The sequence below is a fragment of the Psittacula echo genome, assembly GCF_963264785.1.
Source record: "Psittacula echo genome assembly, chromosome: 2".
NCBI classification, from domain to species: domain Eukaryota; kingdom Metazoa; phylum Chordata; class Aves; order Psittaciformes; family Psittacidae; genus Psittacula; species Psittacula echo.
In genome coordinates this window covers 22,609,554-22,627,816 of record NC_137737.1, presented here as the reverse complement: position 1 = coordinate 22,627,816, position 18,263 = coordinate 22,609,554, and the positions used below count along the sequence as shown (strand labels likewise).

General features: G+C 42.5%; 1 protein-coding gene across 5 annotated transcripts in view; it reads right to left on the bottom strand.

Moving 5' to 3' along the window:
- Positions 1-18,263, bottom strand: part of RARB (retinoic acid receptor beta) — a gene marked incomplete at its 5' end in the record, with an annotated part of 192,368 nt that overhangs the window by 10,951 nt on the left and 163,154 nt on the right. For all 5 annotated transcript variants that reach the window (XM_080610161.1, XM_080610162.1, XM_080610163.1 and 2 more), the window contains 2 exons: positions 1,879-2,055; positions 11,038-11,198. In XM_080610161.1, coding sequence (XP_080466287.1) covers positions 1,879-2,055; positions 11,038-11,198 — 338 coding nt within the window. The remainder of the gene's footprint in view (positions 1-1,878; positions 2,056-11,037; positions 11,199-18,263) is intronic.

Below are 18,263 nucleotides of genomic sequence, written 5' to 3'. Positions count from 1 at the left end.
TGTCCGCAAATACCTGATATTGTCCAGCCATTGCTGGTGATGAGAAAAGCAAGTGCAGCTGTCAGGGGAACCCTGCACAACAGGGGCTGTCTACGCTCCAAGGGTAACCTCCCACTACCCACCCCAATAAAGAGACAGGAGCTTGCAGAACCCTGACCAATTACAGAATTAGGGTATGGGATTTTCCAGCAGCTACGGAGCCAGCGCATGGCAGCAATAAATAGGGGGCAGCAGCTTAAGGGCTAAAGTTTCAGTTTGGATGTAAAGATTGTTGCTATATCCTGACTCCTCCCCACCATTTCTGAGTAGTTTCTGTATTAACCATTTGTTACGGGTTACAACAGCAAATAACAAAGTATTCCTGTCCTGTACCTCTGGCAGAAGATGCTTGAGGAAGCACCACAGCCTATTGATTACTGTATGCCTTTCAGTGTAAGGAGAATGCAACCATGTCTTATCAGGACAGAGCTGCCGATGACAGGCATGCAATTGGTGATGGATGGCCTTGCCCCATGGAGGGACCACACACAGTTAACAATGAGATGGGCAAGTCTGAATGAGAGCCTGGATGAAGGGGACAATGAGAGGTGACTCTTGAGCATGGCAGGGAAACCTCAATCTTCCCTTTTTTTATAGGCCAAAGAATGATATCCCTTCCCCTCTCCCACCCCTCTTCCTATTTCATCAATGTCCTCTAGATGTAATTCTTCAAAACAGCTTTTGACCAAAACAAGAGGAAAAGGTCACAGCAGTTAGCATCCTTCTCAACATGATCCTGTTTGAAGCAATGCACTAATGCACTTTTAGAAATTCAAAGATTAATTACTTCAAATTCAAATTCCCTACTTAAAACTCCTGTGTCATGCCAAAAAAATGAATCTATAGTAGCCATTCTACAATGGGCTTCTTGGCCATGCTTGTCTCAATGAAGGCCTGAATGCTTGTGCTCAGAAGAAAGCATTTAAAATATGTTTTAAACATATTGAAAATACAGTTTTGCTGAAAGTTATTGCTATGACCAATAACACAAAACATATTTGCCACTAAAAGCCTGAAGACCTCTATAGAAAAGCTGAGATCTCAGAGGGCTCCTCTGAAGGTCAGCATGACAGAAACAACTGCAGGCAAATGGAGGGAAGACACCTTGCCTTGACATAGTGGAGAAAAACTCCAAGCCCACCTGCATCATTCCCTGCTGCAGGTTGTATGCTTGCCTATTTAAAACTGAACTACATTTAGCCAAAATCTGCACAGAGTCCATTATAGCATCCACTCTCCACAGGTGCCCTCAGCACTGGTGAAAGCAGGGAGATCTGTGCCTTCCAGGCCCCAGCACACCAGTTTCCCCTCTACAACCTCCCAAAACCTCACTCTCAAGACCTGTACCTTGTTCCTTGAATTAACTCATGACCACACATAACATTCCTAAAATGTTATATGAAGCACTGTCTTTCTAGGTATCCTTTATATAGAGCATTAAGATTTGGAGGGAGGAAGAAGGAGGAAAGAAAAAGAATCGGATGTCTCTTCAGTTAACACTGTTAACACAATACGGGAGTTTTTCCAAAGTTGCACAGATTTCACTTTAGTGCCACAACACCAAAATGTGCTCTTCTTGCAACTGTATTGAAATCTACAGACCACAGATTTAGTTCACACTTACTGTTTTGGTTCATACTTAATTTGAAAGGTATGCTCATCCCATACAACACACATCTGTAGAGGTACTAGAGTCCACTTGTGACCGTACCAGACTATCCAATAAATTCAATTTTGCAATCATAAGGCCGGGGCAGTATTTGACCTCTTCGCCAATTAGAGTAAAAAGAAGGCTACAGAATACATTAGTAGTATAACAATGATGTTAAAAACACATACCAGTATATCCAGGCAGGCAGCTTTAAGTAGAGTTATCTGGTCTGCAATGGTCAAACTCGTGAAGCCTGGCAATCGCTTTGCAAATTCCACTATTTTAATAATGCACTTTGTTGCAAGTTCACTGAATTTGTCCCAAAGCCCAAGGTCCAGTCGAACCCGATGATCTGCACTGGAGTTCTGGAAAGATAGACAGAAGGCACCATAAATCAACAACGTCTCTTTCAGTGAAGGGTTTTCAAGGGAAAGAAACAACAACTGAGTATTGCTTCCAGAAGTACTTTCTATTAACATTCCAGGCATTTTCTGCCGCTTGCTGTTGGGATGATGCTGGTCTTAAACTTGAATTAATCGCCTGAAAATTCCTCGGATATTTCTCCGTTACTTATGATTGCAGAGGCCATCTGTACAAGGAATATAAATGAACTTAAACATTTCCAAATGCCACTATCATTACTCTTCCCTGCCATTATATAATAAGATCATTGAGAGAGCCAATTTACAGTTGTACCCCAGAAAACAGAAATGAACAGTGGAACAAGAATATCAGGTCCTCATCTGGAAAAAGCAGCACAATATTTGGAACACAGTTTCACATACTTAAGGTCCTAGCAAATTAGTTCTACTTAATTTATCTGCTCTGTGGCTCTGCAAAAGTTCTACAGCTTTCTCAAGCTACAGTCTTCCATGAGTTAAAGAGCACTTCTTTACACAACGTTAAGAAAAACACCATGTGCACTGATGAATGCTATATGCTCATTTGATGATGCATCCAACTTACACTCCACTGTTTGAAGTGTTACAAGGACATCCCAGCTGCATCTTTTGTTTCCGTATAGTCATGTATCATAATCAAAAAGTCCATAATTTGCTAGGATGTGTAGCAAATTTGTGTTAATTCTGTGATTAAGGTCATGTTTTCATACATTCATAATAACCACTTGAAAGTGTTGAACATGTCAGCCAAGACCTGGCTTACTCAAAAGCTGCTATGTTCTATTTCACACTCGTCCAAGAAAAGATGGTGTCAAGGGGAGACCTGGTGAGTCGTTTTCAATCCACCCATGATTCCACTGGGCTGACAAAAAACAGATAACAAGAGAGCTCTGAAATACCTTGCCTACGTTCCTGTTTTGCCAACATTTAATCCAACGTTGTGCAGGATGCAGCCAGTGTGATGGTCTTCCCCACTATTTCATGAGCCACCAAGTTTAGTGTGTGCTCTAGCTGCCTTCAGCATTTGGGCAATCTCCTCTTCACTGGAAGAGGAATTTTACCTGCCAAAATATGCTGGCAATGAATTTGCAAAAGGTGCTGAGCTGCAATGACAGAAAAGCAGAGGCAGAGCTTCTCTCTTCCACTTCTCATCTCAGCTTGTTGACTAACCAAGAGGGAGGCATCTCCAAAGAAAGGCCCACCTTAAGTACTTAAGTACTCAAGATAGGTACTTAAGTCAGGGAAGGCAAAATCCCCTCAGATGGTGGCTTCCCCTGCAACTGGGATTAGCTGCCTAGTCTTAGTTGGTTGAAGTTAAAATGTTAAATAAACTTTAAAGTTAAATGAGAGGAATCAACCTAAAAGTCTAACAGCCATCAAAAACCATTCCATTTACGTAGATCGCACTTTCTTAGAGGACACCTCTCTAGTGACTCTGCCACCATCACCACTGATGATGAGGATGTCCCCCTTCCTCAGAAGCCTTTGAAGCCATCAGCTTCCTTCAGTTCATGGCAAGGTCGTGGGGTGAGCTCAGCTTGACTGTGATGCTTTCACCCCCTCCCTGGGCTGGCTTCACAGACACCACCACCACCATCAGTCATGAAGAGGAAAGTCCTGACAGGTCCCAAGGGCACTGCCAGCCTGACATTCACCCTCACTTGTAGCAGGGCTGCAATTTGAGCCAGTAATAGTTACATTAGGCTCTTACTGCAAAAATAGATGCTAAACCATGCTGCACAGTTTGAAGGGGCACACATGCTCTTCCCTGCTCCCCCTTTTTCAAGGGATTAAGAAATTAAATCCATCATTTCTATTTGAATTTTTATTCTGGAAACTTCCTTTTTTTCTTTTTTTTTTTTTTTTTTTTTTTTATGATAGAAGAAAAGATGGGAAAAAATGTCTTTATAATCCTGAACCTAAAGAATTGCCTTCAAAACGGTCCCAAACTAACGGGTTAACAGTCATTGTAATGCCCTTTGAAACATTTCTTTTGGCCACTGGAGTATGCATCCTTCAGATTTATTTTATTTCATCCTCAAGGACCTTGGTGAAATACAATACATTGGAGGAAAAATAAGATCAAGATGTGCAGTCATTCAGGCTGTAATTAAATTTAATAGGCAGTTTATCCAGTTCATAGAAAGATGGCATAGCGGAGAGCTACACAAAGCAGAGCCTAAAGCAGGAAATCATTTTACACTAGGGTATCCATCTGGAAAAGAAAGACGTTGCATGAAACCAGTAAGTGTGAACGAAATCTTCATCAGTATCATATGAGGTTACTTTATCATGCTGCAGTACTGGCAACGGGAAGTTTGACGTGTCTTCCACTAAGAGTAATGCGCGGCCGTCTTAACAAATGTAAATCTTACTCAGTATTATGCTAACTGAAGAGAAGGGGCAGTTAATAAAATACAAAATAACCAGGTGGTTTATTACGCCGGTGCCAAATTCCTCAGCACTGAAGCTAATGTGGTTTACACGTTATCATGGAGATGCTACAGATGGAGAGGGGTTTAACATTTTATCTGTTAATGAACCTAGTCGCAAGCATCACAGAAAACAGCTATATTTTTAGCAGCATTTCTGAATATGTAAAAGCAAACCTGACTCAATATCAATGCATAGAATCAGCTGGGTTGGAAAAGACCTTGAAGATCATCCAGTCCAGCAGTTCCCCCCAACACTGCCAAGGCCACCACTAAACCATGTCACTGAAGGCCTCATCTACACGGTTTTTGAACACTTCCAGCAACGGTGATTCCATCACTGCCCTGGGCAGCCTATTCTAATGCCTGACCACCCATTTGGTGAAGAAATTTTTCCTAATATCCAGTCTAAGATCTCATCATTCAATAAACATATTAAACAACACTGGCCCTGCTATATTGTACTTCCAGCAGACATCTTGTAGGTTGAAGTTCCCCACGTGAACAAGGGCTCATGATTGTTAAACTTCTCCCAGCTGTTTGAAGAACACTTCATCCGTAGCTTCATCCTGGTTGGGTGGTCTATAACAGACACCTACCAGGATATCTGCTTGTTTGACCTTCCCCCTGATCTTCACCCACAAACATTCAACCTTCTCACAACACTGAGTTCAAGGCAGTCGATGCACTCCCTGACACACAGTGCACCCCCACCACTCTTTCCTCACCTATCCTTCTGAAGAGCCTGTAGCCATCCATTGCAGCACCTCAATTATGCAAGTCATCCCACTATGTTTCTGTGATGGCAACTATGTCATGATTTCCCTGCTGCACAATGGCTTCCAGCTCCTCCTGTTTGTTGCCCATGCTGTGGGCAATGGCACAGAAACATTTAAGTTGCCCTGTGGATCTGGCCTCCAACAGTGTCATGCTACCTCGGCCCATTTCTAGAGAGCATGGTTTTCTGGTGAAGTCCCAGGGAGGCAGCACACTTTGTGAGTCTGGTCAGGTTCGCATACTGGGTCCTCTGTTCCCCTTAAGGTGGAGTCACCAATCACAACCACTCTTCTTTTTTACCTAGTAGAGTTGGTCCTGATATAAGGCGCTGACTCACCCGCAGTGACTCTTCTGACCTGGGTGATCCCTTACATGCTTCATCATCATCCTCATTTTTCTGATCTTCAAGTACCAGGGCCTTGAATCTGTTGTCACCTTGGGAAGGTGACATAAGCTGGAGGGTAATATGCCATCGACTCCGAGGACTAACCTGTTTCCAACCACCCTAGGTCCTCTCCATTTGCCTGGTAACAAGAGGATGGGGAACCTTAATTTCTCTTGTTTTGGGCTGGTACAGTACAGCTCCACCAGTCAATCTCCTCCTCAGATTCCCTCATGCTCCTTAGCCCTTCCAATTCTTCCCATAGCTCTGCCACCACACAGAACAAATAATCAACCTGGTCACATCCTGCACAGCTACCATCCAACATCACCGACAGGCTCTGGCACTCCCTACAGCCAGACACCCTGATGAACCCATGTTTTTGAGGGACCCCTGTCTGGGTCTCCATGTCCTTCCTGGCCACAAGAGAGGACTTTGTGTTCTTTGCCTTCTGCTGAGAAGATGATATCCTTGAGCACCTTCTCAGTGACCACTGGCTGAGTCCACCTCTTCAGCTACCGGGCTTCTGGCCCCTTCCTGATTGCCTTGCCTGTGTGTACTACCACAACACACCCTGACTGCTGCGCATGCTCCCATGGGAATGTTTTATCTCACGGGAGCGTTTTATCCCATGGGAGCAACCAGGAGTTGTCACTCTTGGTGCCCTAAGAGTCAGCTGCTCAGTCAGCAGCACTGCTGGCTCCTGGGCAAGACCTGGCAAGGGCTTGGGGCTCCTTTTGTGGCTCTGGTCATTGAGGAAAGAGACTGGATGCTGTGTTTTCCCCATGCTCTGGTGCTGAAGGCATCCTCTCCAGAGCTACTCACCTCGGCAAATGCAGTAAAACATTCAGCAGGCAGTAAAACCAAAGTAAAATAAATGCAGTAAAATAGGTGGAACAACAAAGCACGGGGTTAATAAAATGCACGTTTGAAAAAGAAACTCGGATGAAATTTGCCTCAGGACTGCCTCTAACCATGCTGTGAAAAGGATGCAGATGCTATGACTTTTCCTGAATATTTTACTGAAGCAGTTTTTTGACTGTCTTTACCAGGAGCAGTCTTGCATGTTTGGCCTATGCACCAGTGCACATATGGTGGAACAATACTGTAATACACCCCAGTGGCATCTTTATTAGTTGAAAAGCCCAACCTTGCTATGAAATCCAATTAAATAGCCATTTTTGCCACATAAATTGATCCCATTTTTCCATCATTTTTGCTTTCTTCATTGCAGGCTGCTCTGTCTCCACATTAACAATATGGGATGAGGTACTCACAGAAACATACACAGTAGCAGAATCCCTACCGTCTTTAAAATCCACTTTACAAAGGAAACAAGACTCACAGGGGAACTCTGCCCTACTCAGGAACACTTGCTATGCCTCTTTAGCAAAGCAATGCACTCCAGCTCCAATGAGTTCACCAAGGACCACAGCACGCATCTCTGCTCAGTCCCAGCATCAGGAGATACATATGTGTGTGTGTGTATATGTATATATCCTGATACATATATATGCAAAGGAATATATATATATAGGCAGAGAACAATAGCCACATAACTTCTAAGCCCAGCACTATCAAAATGCTGCTAAGATACAAAACAGCTCTGCTTCCAGCCAGCTGAGAGCAACCCAAGAGAACCCACAGCAAGGGTCTACAGAGTCAAACTTATCTTCTGTTTTATCCTTCCTTTCTCACGAGGCTGGATGTAACACAGCTGCAGACCTACAAATAATGCCAGTCTCAAGGGACAAGCAGCATAGTTACACTCAATTATACTGTAAAGTATGACATCTCCAGAGAAATTACTAAGGCACTCTCTCTTACCTGGATGACAGTAATAAAAGAGATCTATTTATGATGGACTTTTGAAATCCGTAACATTCAAACAGCTTGCTGATTCTCATCATCATCAGAACTATACTTGCCACTACCCAGCAAATGCAACTGTTAGATCAAATGATCCAGGGAATTTAATATGAGTGCTATTCTCCCATTATTTTAACTAGACATTTATTAACTATGCAAAGTATGGTAATTGTTACAGATAGGGACACTCTTTCTTTTTAAAGAGCAGATGGATAGAAAAAAATCATAATTCAAAATGCTTCTCCAAACCTGTTTTGGAACAGCTAAAAAAGTACAATGGGGGAGGAAAAATTACCATGTAACATTTACCTCTGGGAAATGCAGGCTGCAGTGCTCGAGGGTGAGAGGAGCCAGATACACAAGCCAAATGTCTGAGCACATTTTTTTATGACTGTATCTCTGTAAGATCTTCTTTACTGCACTCTCTTATACTTAAAATTCTTCTCTCTTTTTAGCAACAAACAAAATTGTGTTTTAAATCAGTCTGGCTGATCACGTAACTGAAGGCACACAGGGGCTGTGCTTGCAGAACAGTTTCTTCTGAACATCACCTCCACTGTACGCAAGAGCAAAGCTCATGAAATTTAAGTGAATCCACATCAATTCAATACACTCACTTGTCACCTCTTGCTTAAAGAATTGAATAAAAAACTCTAAGGTTACAAAAGCAATCTGTATGCTCCACAGTGTGAGCGTGCCATGCTTCATGACTACTAGCCTGCAGAATGGGGCGTAACAGCAGGACTGGTGGCAATCTTCAACCCGTACTAGCTTGCTACTGATCAAGAAATGGTGTAGGCCTCTTGCTCCCCTGGGACTCAGCATTTAGAAAAAGGGATATGTGTTCCTTTTTTCTGACTTCTGGTCTCTATTTCAAGCGCCTCAAAAGGACAGGTTATTGCCTGAGCCCTGCCATTTGACCAGCAGCTGGTGCTGGTGTGCAAGCACCAAAGCTGTGCTTTTCTGACCAGCACATACACCTTCTACTTCCTGCATTCTCTGCCACCACACAAAGGCTTCTCCCCCTGCTCCTGGGCTGATAGGAGATGAAGATGACCCTTACTCCAGCCCAAGCAGTACTTTGTCCCTTCCACAGCTAGGTAGAGACAGTGTTCATAAAAATGATTTTTTAACACTGAATTCCTAGCTAAAAAGCTGGATTGGTTGCCAGACCTTAGTTGATGAGAGATTTAAATACTCTGTGTTTCACACAAAGACCATGAGAATGCAGTAGGAAGACAGCATTTAGCGCTGCTGTTACTAGTTCTGACACAGCTGTTGAAGGAAGCTGTATTGTTGTCAAAGACTCAAGGTAAATAAGCTAAAAATACTCTTTCACTACAATGTTGGTTATTGCAAGTTATATAGTAAAAAACCATGACAAAACATCAGGGACTTCAGCCACACACAGCTAACTGCCATGGACTTCCAACAGACCAGCAATAAACCCAAGAAATCTTTTTCCCCAAGCTCTCTGATCTGGCCTGAGATACAAATGAGCAGTATCCAGCCTCAGAGAGAGTGTGGTCATGTCATGATTACTCAGGACCCACTGACAGACCAGATTCATCTGTTCATTACTTAGCTCAAGGTGCTCTCAGTGAGGGTTCTGAAATTCCAACAGGGACATAAACTCACCATGGGGGTCAGCAGGAACCCAAGGAGGAAGATATCACTGCTGGGTGTGATACGCAACAAGACCCTCTCCAATTTCATCCACTTGTATCATTTCAAGAGCTAAAATATTAATGATGCTTAAGCATCCAATACGTAATGCAAGTGCATAGGTGCCCAGGCTTATCTTTCAACCCTCTAAGATCTTTGGCAATTACCACTACAAAGGACCACCACACCAGCTGCAATGCACTCTTCTAACTCAGAGGTAACACTGAAGTACACACCAGAGGCCCATGTTGGGAGGTATACTGACAGATTGTTCTGGGATAGCCAAGCCATTTGCAAGGCAGCCTGTGAGCCATAAACTCTGGCACAAATACCAGCCTGGCTGTGAGTCCCAGCTGCAGGCATATGACCACCTCTTCCACAAAGCATAAACTCAGTCTTTGAACTGGGGAGATGTTTTTCACACTTGTCCAGAAATGATTTTGCATTTGCAGGACTGTGACAGCCTGTTTGGAAGATTTTATTCACTCCAAGATGAGGATGCACCGCACGTGCTGAGAGGAGGGGTAGAGGGCATTAACCCAGGAATTTCCTTTGAAGACACACTATGGATCCCATCATCTCCAGCTCTGCCTACGGTTATGTCACCACCTGGCTGCTTTCAAGCATTCAGCCATGCATGCTGTGCTAGTCCCTCAGAGCCTGCCTGTGCAATATTTACCAGCATACCTATATTGATGTTTTGACTACATCTCACAGGAGCAGGGCTAGCAGCAGAGAAGCACGCAGAGGACAGATGCCTTCCCCACTACTAACCATTTTATGTGGGTCTTGAAATTAAATGCACTGAGTATCAGTGCCACACAGGGAACTGCCTAGGTCACTCTTTGAGAAATCTAATGCTTGTTTCAGTAGCAGAGCACTTACTCAAACCAGAGAGTAATTCAGTGATAGAGGTATTTCATCTGTTTTCTGGGGCTACTCCCAGATCTCCAGCTAGGACTGCAGGCAGATGTCTCCTTGCCCCAGCCATAACGCTCCTGTACTCCTGATCTTGGCAGTCAGAGTGCAGGCTCAACTACTTCAGGACCTTCTGTACATCCCCCTGAAAAAGACAGTGCTGCTACAACTGACAGCAAGACCAGACTCAGCAAAGTCATTCCTCTACTGACAAGACACTGAGCATTACCTAACAGTTATTTTTTAGCATCTCTTTTATAACGGCATTTGCAAACTGGACACTGAATTTCCTCTCTGAAAGCAATTACTATCACTGACCTTCCATGTATTTAGCAACATATATATGCATAGAAAAAAATTATTTCCCTGGCTCATCCTCTGGAGAAATTCCCACAGTACTGAACTTCTTGAGGGAGGGGACTGATTTTTCATTTCTAAAAGCAGCAGAAGTTTTTCCTGCTCTGTGGTATTTTGGACACTGGTTTATTTACACGTTTAGTATTTTCCTTGACCTTGGTAGCTTTGGGACTGTCACTGCTAATCCACCAGCATTTAAGAACTCCCTACACCTGCAAAGCTGTAATCCGCTGACGCACAAGCAGAGGTTTAGAAGCCAACAAATTTCTAATGAATGATGGCATGTAACTGACTTATGGACTCCAAGCTTGTCTCTTGGCTGGATTAATCCTTCAGACAGTCTCTTACAATACCACTATGTAATGCTTACAGTTAAGTGCAATGTCTCTTCTTCCAAAAGTGTTTGCATACATACCTGTGTTTTCTCACTGCTAAGGAGATGCAAGGACTGCATCTACTTCTGCATCTATTTCTATTTAAAACACCTGAAGCCTCTAATGCAAAACCTGCATCATCCAGAATGTATGTGGCACAGGCCATACTTACTGTAGTGTATTTTCCCAGCTGGCAGAGTGAGGGGAAGGTTTCCTGGTGAGCTTTTCGTATCTTCTCAGTGAGATCATCCAACTCTGCTGTCATTTCATAGTTTTCTGTGGACTCCTGCTTTGAAGGTTCCTTTTTCTTTTTGTTCCTATCATTTCTGACAGCTACAGAAAAAGCAGAGACACAGATCACGTTATTCATATCACCCCATCTGCTTTTGCTGCTTTAGTTCAAAACACTGTAAAATGCTTTTATTTTAAACATAAATTAAGTGGAGAAAAAAAAAAATGTTATATGCACAGAGAATACTAATGCAAGATTAATTATGTAACTGTAAGAATTTAATGGGTAATGATGAAACCAAACTTCCATAGGTGCTTGTTGTGGATGTGCCATCACACTCCCCTATATCTAGTTTCCTAGAAAATCTACTTCACTTTGTATGCACTTTAAGTGCTTCAGTAACTTTGTGAGGTGGTATCTTTTCATTGGATCATTACAGCTGTGCATGGTAAATGGCAAAGTCCTCTGCAGTGATGCAACCATTATTTTATGGGATATGAATACCACTAAAAAAAGACAGCAACTGTCTTTCTTCTTAAATTTCTCAGCATGGGCAATAACAAAACCCATACAAAACTAATACAAACTCCACCAAGCAGAAGTTATTTAAAGGGAAAGTTAAATGTGAAAACAGTAAATGAAAGCAGATGAAACATATTAAACTCAAGATCTGAAGATCAAAGGAGAAGCACAAACACTTGAAAGAGTAAAAATGGCAGTGAAGCTATCTAAAGTTGCTTGCCATCTGCTCCTGCACTCAGATCAGCCTTCTACCTTCCCTTGGCCGTGAGGGATTACTGGAAATATGCATTGTGCAGCACTTGTGCTGTAATTGATTTCCCACATATTTGTGTTTTGTAATAAAGTATGACAGCTGCTCCGTCACCATGCTATTCTTTGTTCTTTTAACGAAAATAGCTTAATTTTACAAAACATGCCCAGGAGATAAGTCTATGTCTGCAGTATTGCCAGTACTCGTGAATTTTATCAAGAGACTTCTTGTTAGCCAAATCTAATGTCTTAAGTGTAACCAGATGCATAAGGCTCTACAACAAAGCTAAGTAAAATCAACTCCTCTTCCCAAAGACTCCGTGTCAATATTGAACACCCCAATGACTAAATGTTATTGGACAAATAAAACCAATCCTAACATTCACTCATGTTCAAACCCTTATATTTAAACAAAGCCTTAAACCCTGAGGGTGAAGCTGATGGGTTTAGCACATGTGAGGATAGCCAGGGATCTTGGATGGCCAAAGATCTGCTGATTCTCATTAGTACTGTCCTGCTCCAGAAAGAGGAACATTTATCTGTATCTATGTACACAGCAAAATCTGCAGATGCCCGGAGCCATCTCCATGCCAGCTCTTTTTCTCTGTGGATTCTCCAGGCCCATCTCTACATCTTCTGTGGCTGCTTCTTACACACCTATGAACCACAAAGGATCAAAAAGAGCAGACAAATGGTGAACGCTTTAGGAGGAAGAGGTGTCAATCCAGTTTCACCTACACCATCTGTTTGAGAACAAATGACACAGTTGGATTCATTTTCCTCTGGGTGTCCTTTCTGAGAGAAAATGAAGTGGCATTGGAAAATGGTAGGGTGAGAAACCAGCAAAGCCAGGGCACTACAGAAATAACATAGTATGTGTAACAAAAACCAAGGAGTAGATGCAGTGAATATTGTTGTTCCGTCATAAGACCATTAGGCACATGCTCTACGGGATGAACAGCTCTAATTTTCCCTATTATTTATTTATTTCTCTCTTATCTATTTAGTCAAACTAAAGGTTTGACTTCGCAACTAAGAAAACTCTGACCTTCATTCAGCAGATATGTTAAGGATGAACTCGACTTTAACCGCGTGAACAGACTAGCACTGAAGCAGTTACGTGCTTTGCTGGATCAGGGCTGGGATGTTGGGAATCCCAATGGATTAAAGCCTAACCTCGAACACCATCAATTCTGGTGTCTGGAGTAGCACAGACTCAAAGAAGGCCAAGAAATGTACCTTGAGAAGGTACCTTTTTGTTAAAGTTCAATGCTACCAGTGCCATGAGGTTTAGGGGGGGTGGGTTGGATTCCCCTCTTCCTTTTACAAACCCTAAAGCCAATGCCCTGATTTATTTGCTGGACCCCACGGCAAAGCGCAAGTATGGCCTCTTGCACTGAAAAAACATCCAGGACCAACACGTGAGTTCTGAGTACTTCAAACAACCAGTGCACTTCAGAAGTAAATCCTGATCGCTGCTGCACTTGGGAGATAAAAGAGCTCCTTAGAAAACTCTGTTAACTCCTACACAACCGCAAAGCACAATAAGCCTTTGTAATAACTCCCCATTTACTTATAGCTCTACGAGCCGATTGACAAATTTGCCAAACAGGAGGCCTCAGCAGCTACTTTTCTCAAGAGCTTTGAACTCTTTATGGAAGACAAAGACACAATTTAGGCCAGCTTCAGAGCAGCTGCCAAGAGCTCCCAGAGGCCAGGAGATGACTCCATTAGGAACTGCGCTGTGCTCCTGTGCTACCCCGGCACAGCTCCCACTGCAGCTGTACCTGAAGTCTCTTTGCCTCCAAAGGCCACCAAAGGGACAGCTGCTGGTCAATCCACATCACCAAATTGGCCCAGCTCTGTCCTCTTTCTTTTCAGGTGCAAATCACTATAAAGGGTAGGAAGGGGAGAATTAATACATCCTGAAAACTAAGGACAGTTTCTGTTCATTGATACCTTCTTTCTATGATTCCAACAGCCTTTTTAATGATAAAACCTGATTAACATTTATCTTTCTGCCTTATGTATACTTTTTCTATTTCCTACATTTGCCTTTGCTAAAGCTGTATCAGACGTGGCAGTGTTTCTATATTCCCTGAAGGATAACACAATAAAGTGCTGATGTATAATACCCAGGCTCCAAAAATAAAGAATTTCAGTAACACTGAACCATTATGCATTAGGATATGTTTAAAAGAGTTAAATAAAAACATATAAAGGCACACATTTACCCAGTAAATTTTAAAACCATCACAGCTCTGCGAATGGGAACTGTCACACCACATGTGAGAAGGGTTTTGGATTACAGCTTATGGTTATATTACATATATCACACCTTTTTGTATCTTGATCTTTACGTGCATATGATCTCATCAATCCCAAATGCAATTTCACTGCCTTTTAATTATGATAAGCCAGTCATGAATCTGTGTCACAGTTAATGTGGCTGTAGAAAACTCTGATTATGAATTTCATTACTTGTGCACTAAAATCTGACTCGATGGCTGCATTATTTAGGAGTTCCCGACAGGGGACAGTGTGGAAGCTCTCTTGCCCTGTGAGAAATACTGAAGTTAAAAAAACTAAGGAAACAAATAATGGGTGGGGAAAGGGAATGAAAGAAAGGTGTATCTTGATACATGAGGAAGCCACGTCTTGGTGCTGCTTCGATGACTGAGCGGTGCATGCCCATGTCTTAGCACGTCTGCCCCGATCCATCTTCCCATGACAGCTGCCCTGTCCCCTCAACACACACACACACACCCCCCAGGACTTGCACTTCTACACCCAGGCAGCTGCGTTAGTAAGCTGGTAAAGGCATTTTCTATTGCCTTAGTTTTAAGAACCAGCCCGTACCCTCCTACGTTCATTCCCCTAACCTGATGGTAGATGGGCTGAACACCACCTCTTGCCCCATCCAATCAGTTCTCCTCACCCCAGGTTTGCCACTGCTTTCCTTAGCTTCAGATACAGTTTCCTTCTTCTGCTTGAAGCAACGGGCAAGGGCACAGAAGCTGCAGGAGGGAAGGATGCATTCTTCAAGAGCAGGGCCTGCTGCAGATGAAACTATAGGAAAGACACAAGCTCTGAGTGCTCTGAGGACCCCAGCACTCTCATTTAGCAACCATGCAGTAATTCCCCTGCTTGAGTGAGATCATTTCAAGCATGTTGTAATGCTGGAATTGTCCAGTCTTAAACGCAAACCCTTTAGGTCCACCAAACCTAGTCACCGCTTGTCCTAAGAAGAGTCTGGGATCTAGCCTGAGAGATTTAGGCAGTTTCTAGATAATCAGGTAAAACTATGGAACAGCAAGTGTTTGGACTCCTCATTGTCAAAGGTGGCATGAACGTGTCCAAGGGAGAAGAATTTGCAGCTTGCAATGTGCTTTTTCCATTTACTTGCACAATCTGTGCTTCCCCAGATGCCCAGAAGAGAGCTAAACAGCACCTTTCACATATTGTAATGATTAATCACCTATAAATTCATGACTTGAAACACTATCATTACAGTTTTGCCTCCTGGAGATCCCTGTGACCTTTGAAGAGCTCTGTGTACTAGTTAACTGGTTTTGTTCCTGTAGCAACAACTACCAGTGTTTCCAGTTAGTTTACATTCTTGTAAAACCACACTTCTCTTGTCCCTAAATATTTTGGAAGTTACTTGTTAAGCTACAAGCCTCAAAAGCACCATCAAGCACACAGAACAAGTCAGAAATTGCACAGTGCTGGGTGCAAGGTAGGTTTTCAAAAAGACTCCTTTTGTTTGCTAACACTGGTGAGAAGAGAAATTGGAAGTGAGTTGAGGTGCGGTTGGCAGAGACCTGCCAACTCTCCCCCCTGGGCTGAGGCTTGCCTTCCTACCTGTTCTTCTGCACCTCGGGAAGCCATCTATCCCTTGCCAAATACCAGGCAGCCAGGGCTGCCTCAGATTTCAGGCAAACGGTATTACACGCTGGTGGCGAGGCTGATGCTCAGCACTGCACCCAGGGCTTCCAGGAGCACCAAGCTGCTTGCTAGGGTGGAAACCCACAAGTCTTGCACAGCTCCTTTGTTTCTCCAATTCCAGTGGCAGCTGTTAAAATTTTCTAATTCTGGTAGGAGTTAGCAGCTGTGGACAATTTCAGTCAAATAAGCAAAACGCTTACATATTGCCACTGCCAAGTTTGATCCGTCAGGATAAACGCCATGCACATATCACACGTTACTCTTCTCCCCATCACCCCTCAGTAAACTGTACTTGTGGTAATGGCTGGCAGTCCATAAGGATGTCTTTCACAACAGTCACCTTGGAAAGCCTCGAACCAAGGGAAACTTAGCACCCCCACCGCTGCTGATAAATGAGGCTCTCCGATGGACAAAGCCAGCATCCAGCTTCACATCACTCACAGCTCCCATGCCTTGGACCTGGTGGAAGCAGCCACAGAGATGAAGGACCTCAAGGAGGTTGATTTCTGCAGCTCCAACGTAAGAAAGAAAATGACCACCTTGAAAGCAACAGAGTCATGCTTGACAAATCAATCCGCCATCAGTTCAGAATGGCAAGACTGCTATTCATGTTTTAAGAGCAATGCAATCACAAGCCAAACATAGCACTAAAATATGCAGAACTCCAGGTAGTTATAAATAGATTGGCTTTCCTACGTCATGATTTCCAGATGAAATAATGTTTTCTTTTAGGCAAAACTGCTCAGTCTTTAAAAAGAACAGGAAACTATGTTAAAACAAATTCTCATGCCAAAACTGAGCTTTGACACATGGAGAACAATTGGAGGCAAAGCCTGTTTCAAACACAGAACTCTCGTTTCTAATGGACAAAGCCAGAAACAAGTACACAGTTATGTAAGGGATTGTCAAGTACAAAACCAAAACACATTGAAACCTGCATATTTTGTAGCTGATTCAGAGAAATCAAGCATGTCAGCTGTCGGGTACAATTGCTACAAGAAAACATCTCTAGTTAAGGGAGATAGTATCTCTCCACAGACACGTCCAAAATTAACAGGGAGCACAGAGAAACAATCATGGAAGAAATTTCATGAGCACCTGGCACGCTATTGTTTATTCCCAGGCACAAAGCGTGCACACGTATTACAGATTGAAGCCCACCCCTGTTTTCCTATTGAGAAATAATGCTCATCTATGGCAAATGTGCCTCGACCAAAGTTCCAGGTACCTCAGTTCAACAACGGGGCAAAACACCACAAATCTAGAGGACATTGTCCTGTTGGCTGCCTTCACATATGCTGGCTCTTCCACCCGTTGGTGGTATTTCTATTATGCTTTTTTTCTCACAAAGGTGAATCTGAACTCTGCCTTGAAGCTTTGTATTATTCATTACATAATTGCTGTGTTTTATTAGAAATATGATCTATTATAACCTTGAATACGGTAACTTAAATGACATTGAAAATTAGATTATTCTGATTATTAGAGAAGTGAGAAAGGTACGAAACATTTGTAAGGCTGATAATCAATCAGTGTATCCATCTGAGTGCAATAAAAATCAATCAGGAGCTAGTGCGTTTAAATCTAATTTTTTAAGCATGACATTTTCTTCTGAGTTTCTTTTTTAAATGTCACCCTCTTCTACAACAGTGATTGATTCTATCCCCAGGGACAGTTAACTCCAACTGGTTTATTCATTGCACTGAGGTCTTGTATCCACAGTCTTTTCTAAATATCAAATTAATGACAACATTAATGTTTTCATCAAAATGTGAAATTCAGAAATACACATTCAGGGAATCAAAACAGCAAGAAGCATGATAGCACATTCAAATTGGTTCAAATACCAGGGACCTTTTAACTAGCAGACAGTGTATTTTAATGCAGAAAATGTTGGAATTTAGTGTTTCTTCAGTTCTGTTCCCCCCATCCCCCCAAAATAAAAAGAGAAGGCCAAGGATTTGCTTGTTTAAAACGTAATTCATTTAGAAATGTTTCAGTAGCGAACAATGAATCACTAGCTATAGAGAGTCTGTGAGTTATTACCTATGCCTCCAAAAGAACCTTCTTAGGCTATTGTAAGTATACGGGAGACCTTTGATACCTACAGCCTAAGGGCCTTTATTTTTCCATTATGCACATGGGATTTATATTCTATTATAACCAACGAAAGCAACATATCTCCCATTTATGTATGAGGATAACTGGGGGGTTAATATATCAAGAACTGAGTTATAAGAACAGGTTTCATTATATGAAGGAATGATACAAAATGGGCACTCTAAAGCTTTATTTAAATGGCCTGAAACTTGATCTGTGGTTTCAAGGATTTCACCACTCTGAAAATTCTATTTTTGACATGAAATTTAGCACCTGCTGTTGTCACTTCCCTGGAATATTAGTAGATGGAACGAGCAAAAAAGGAGTTTCTAGTCCCTTGAAGGAAA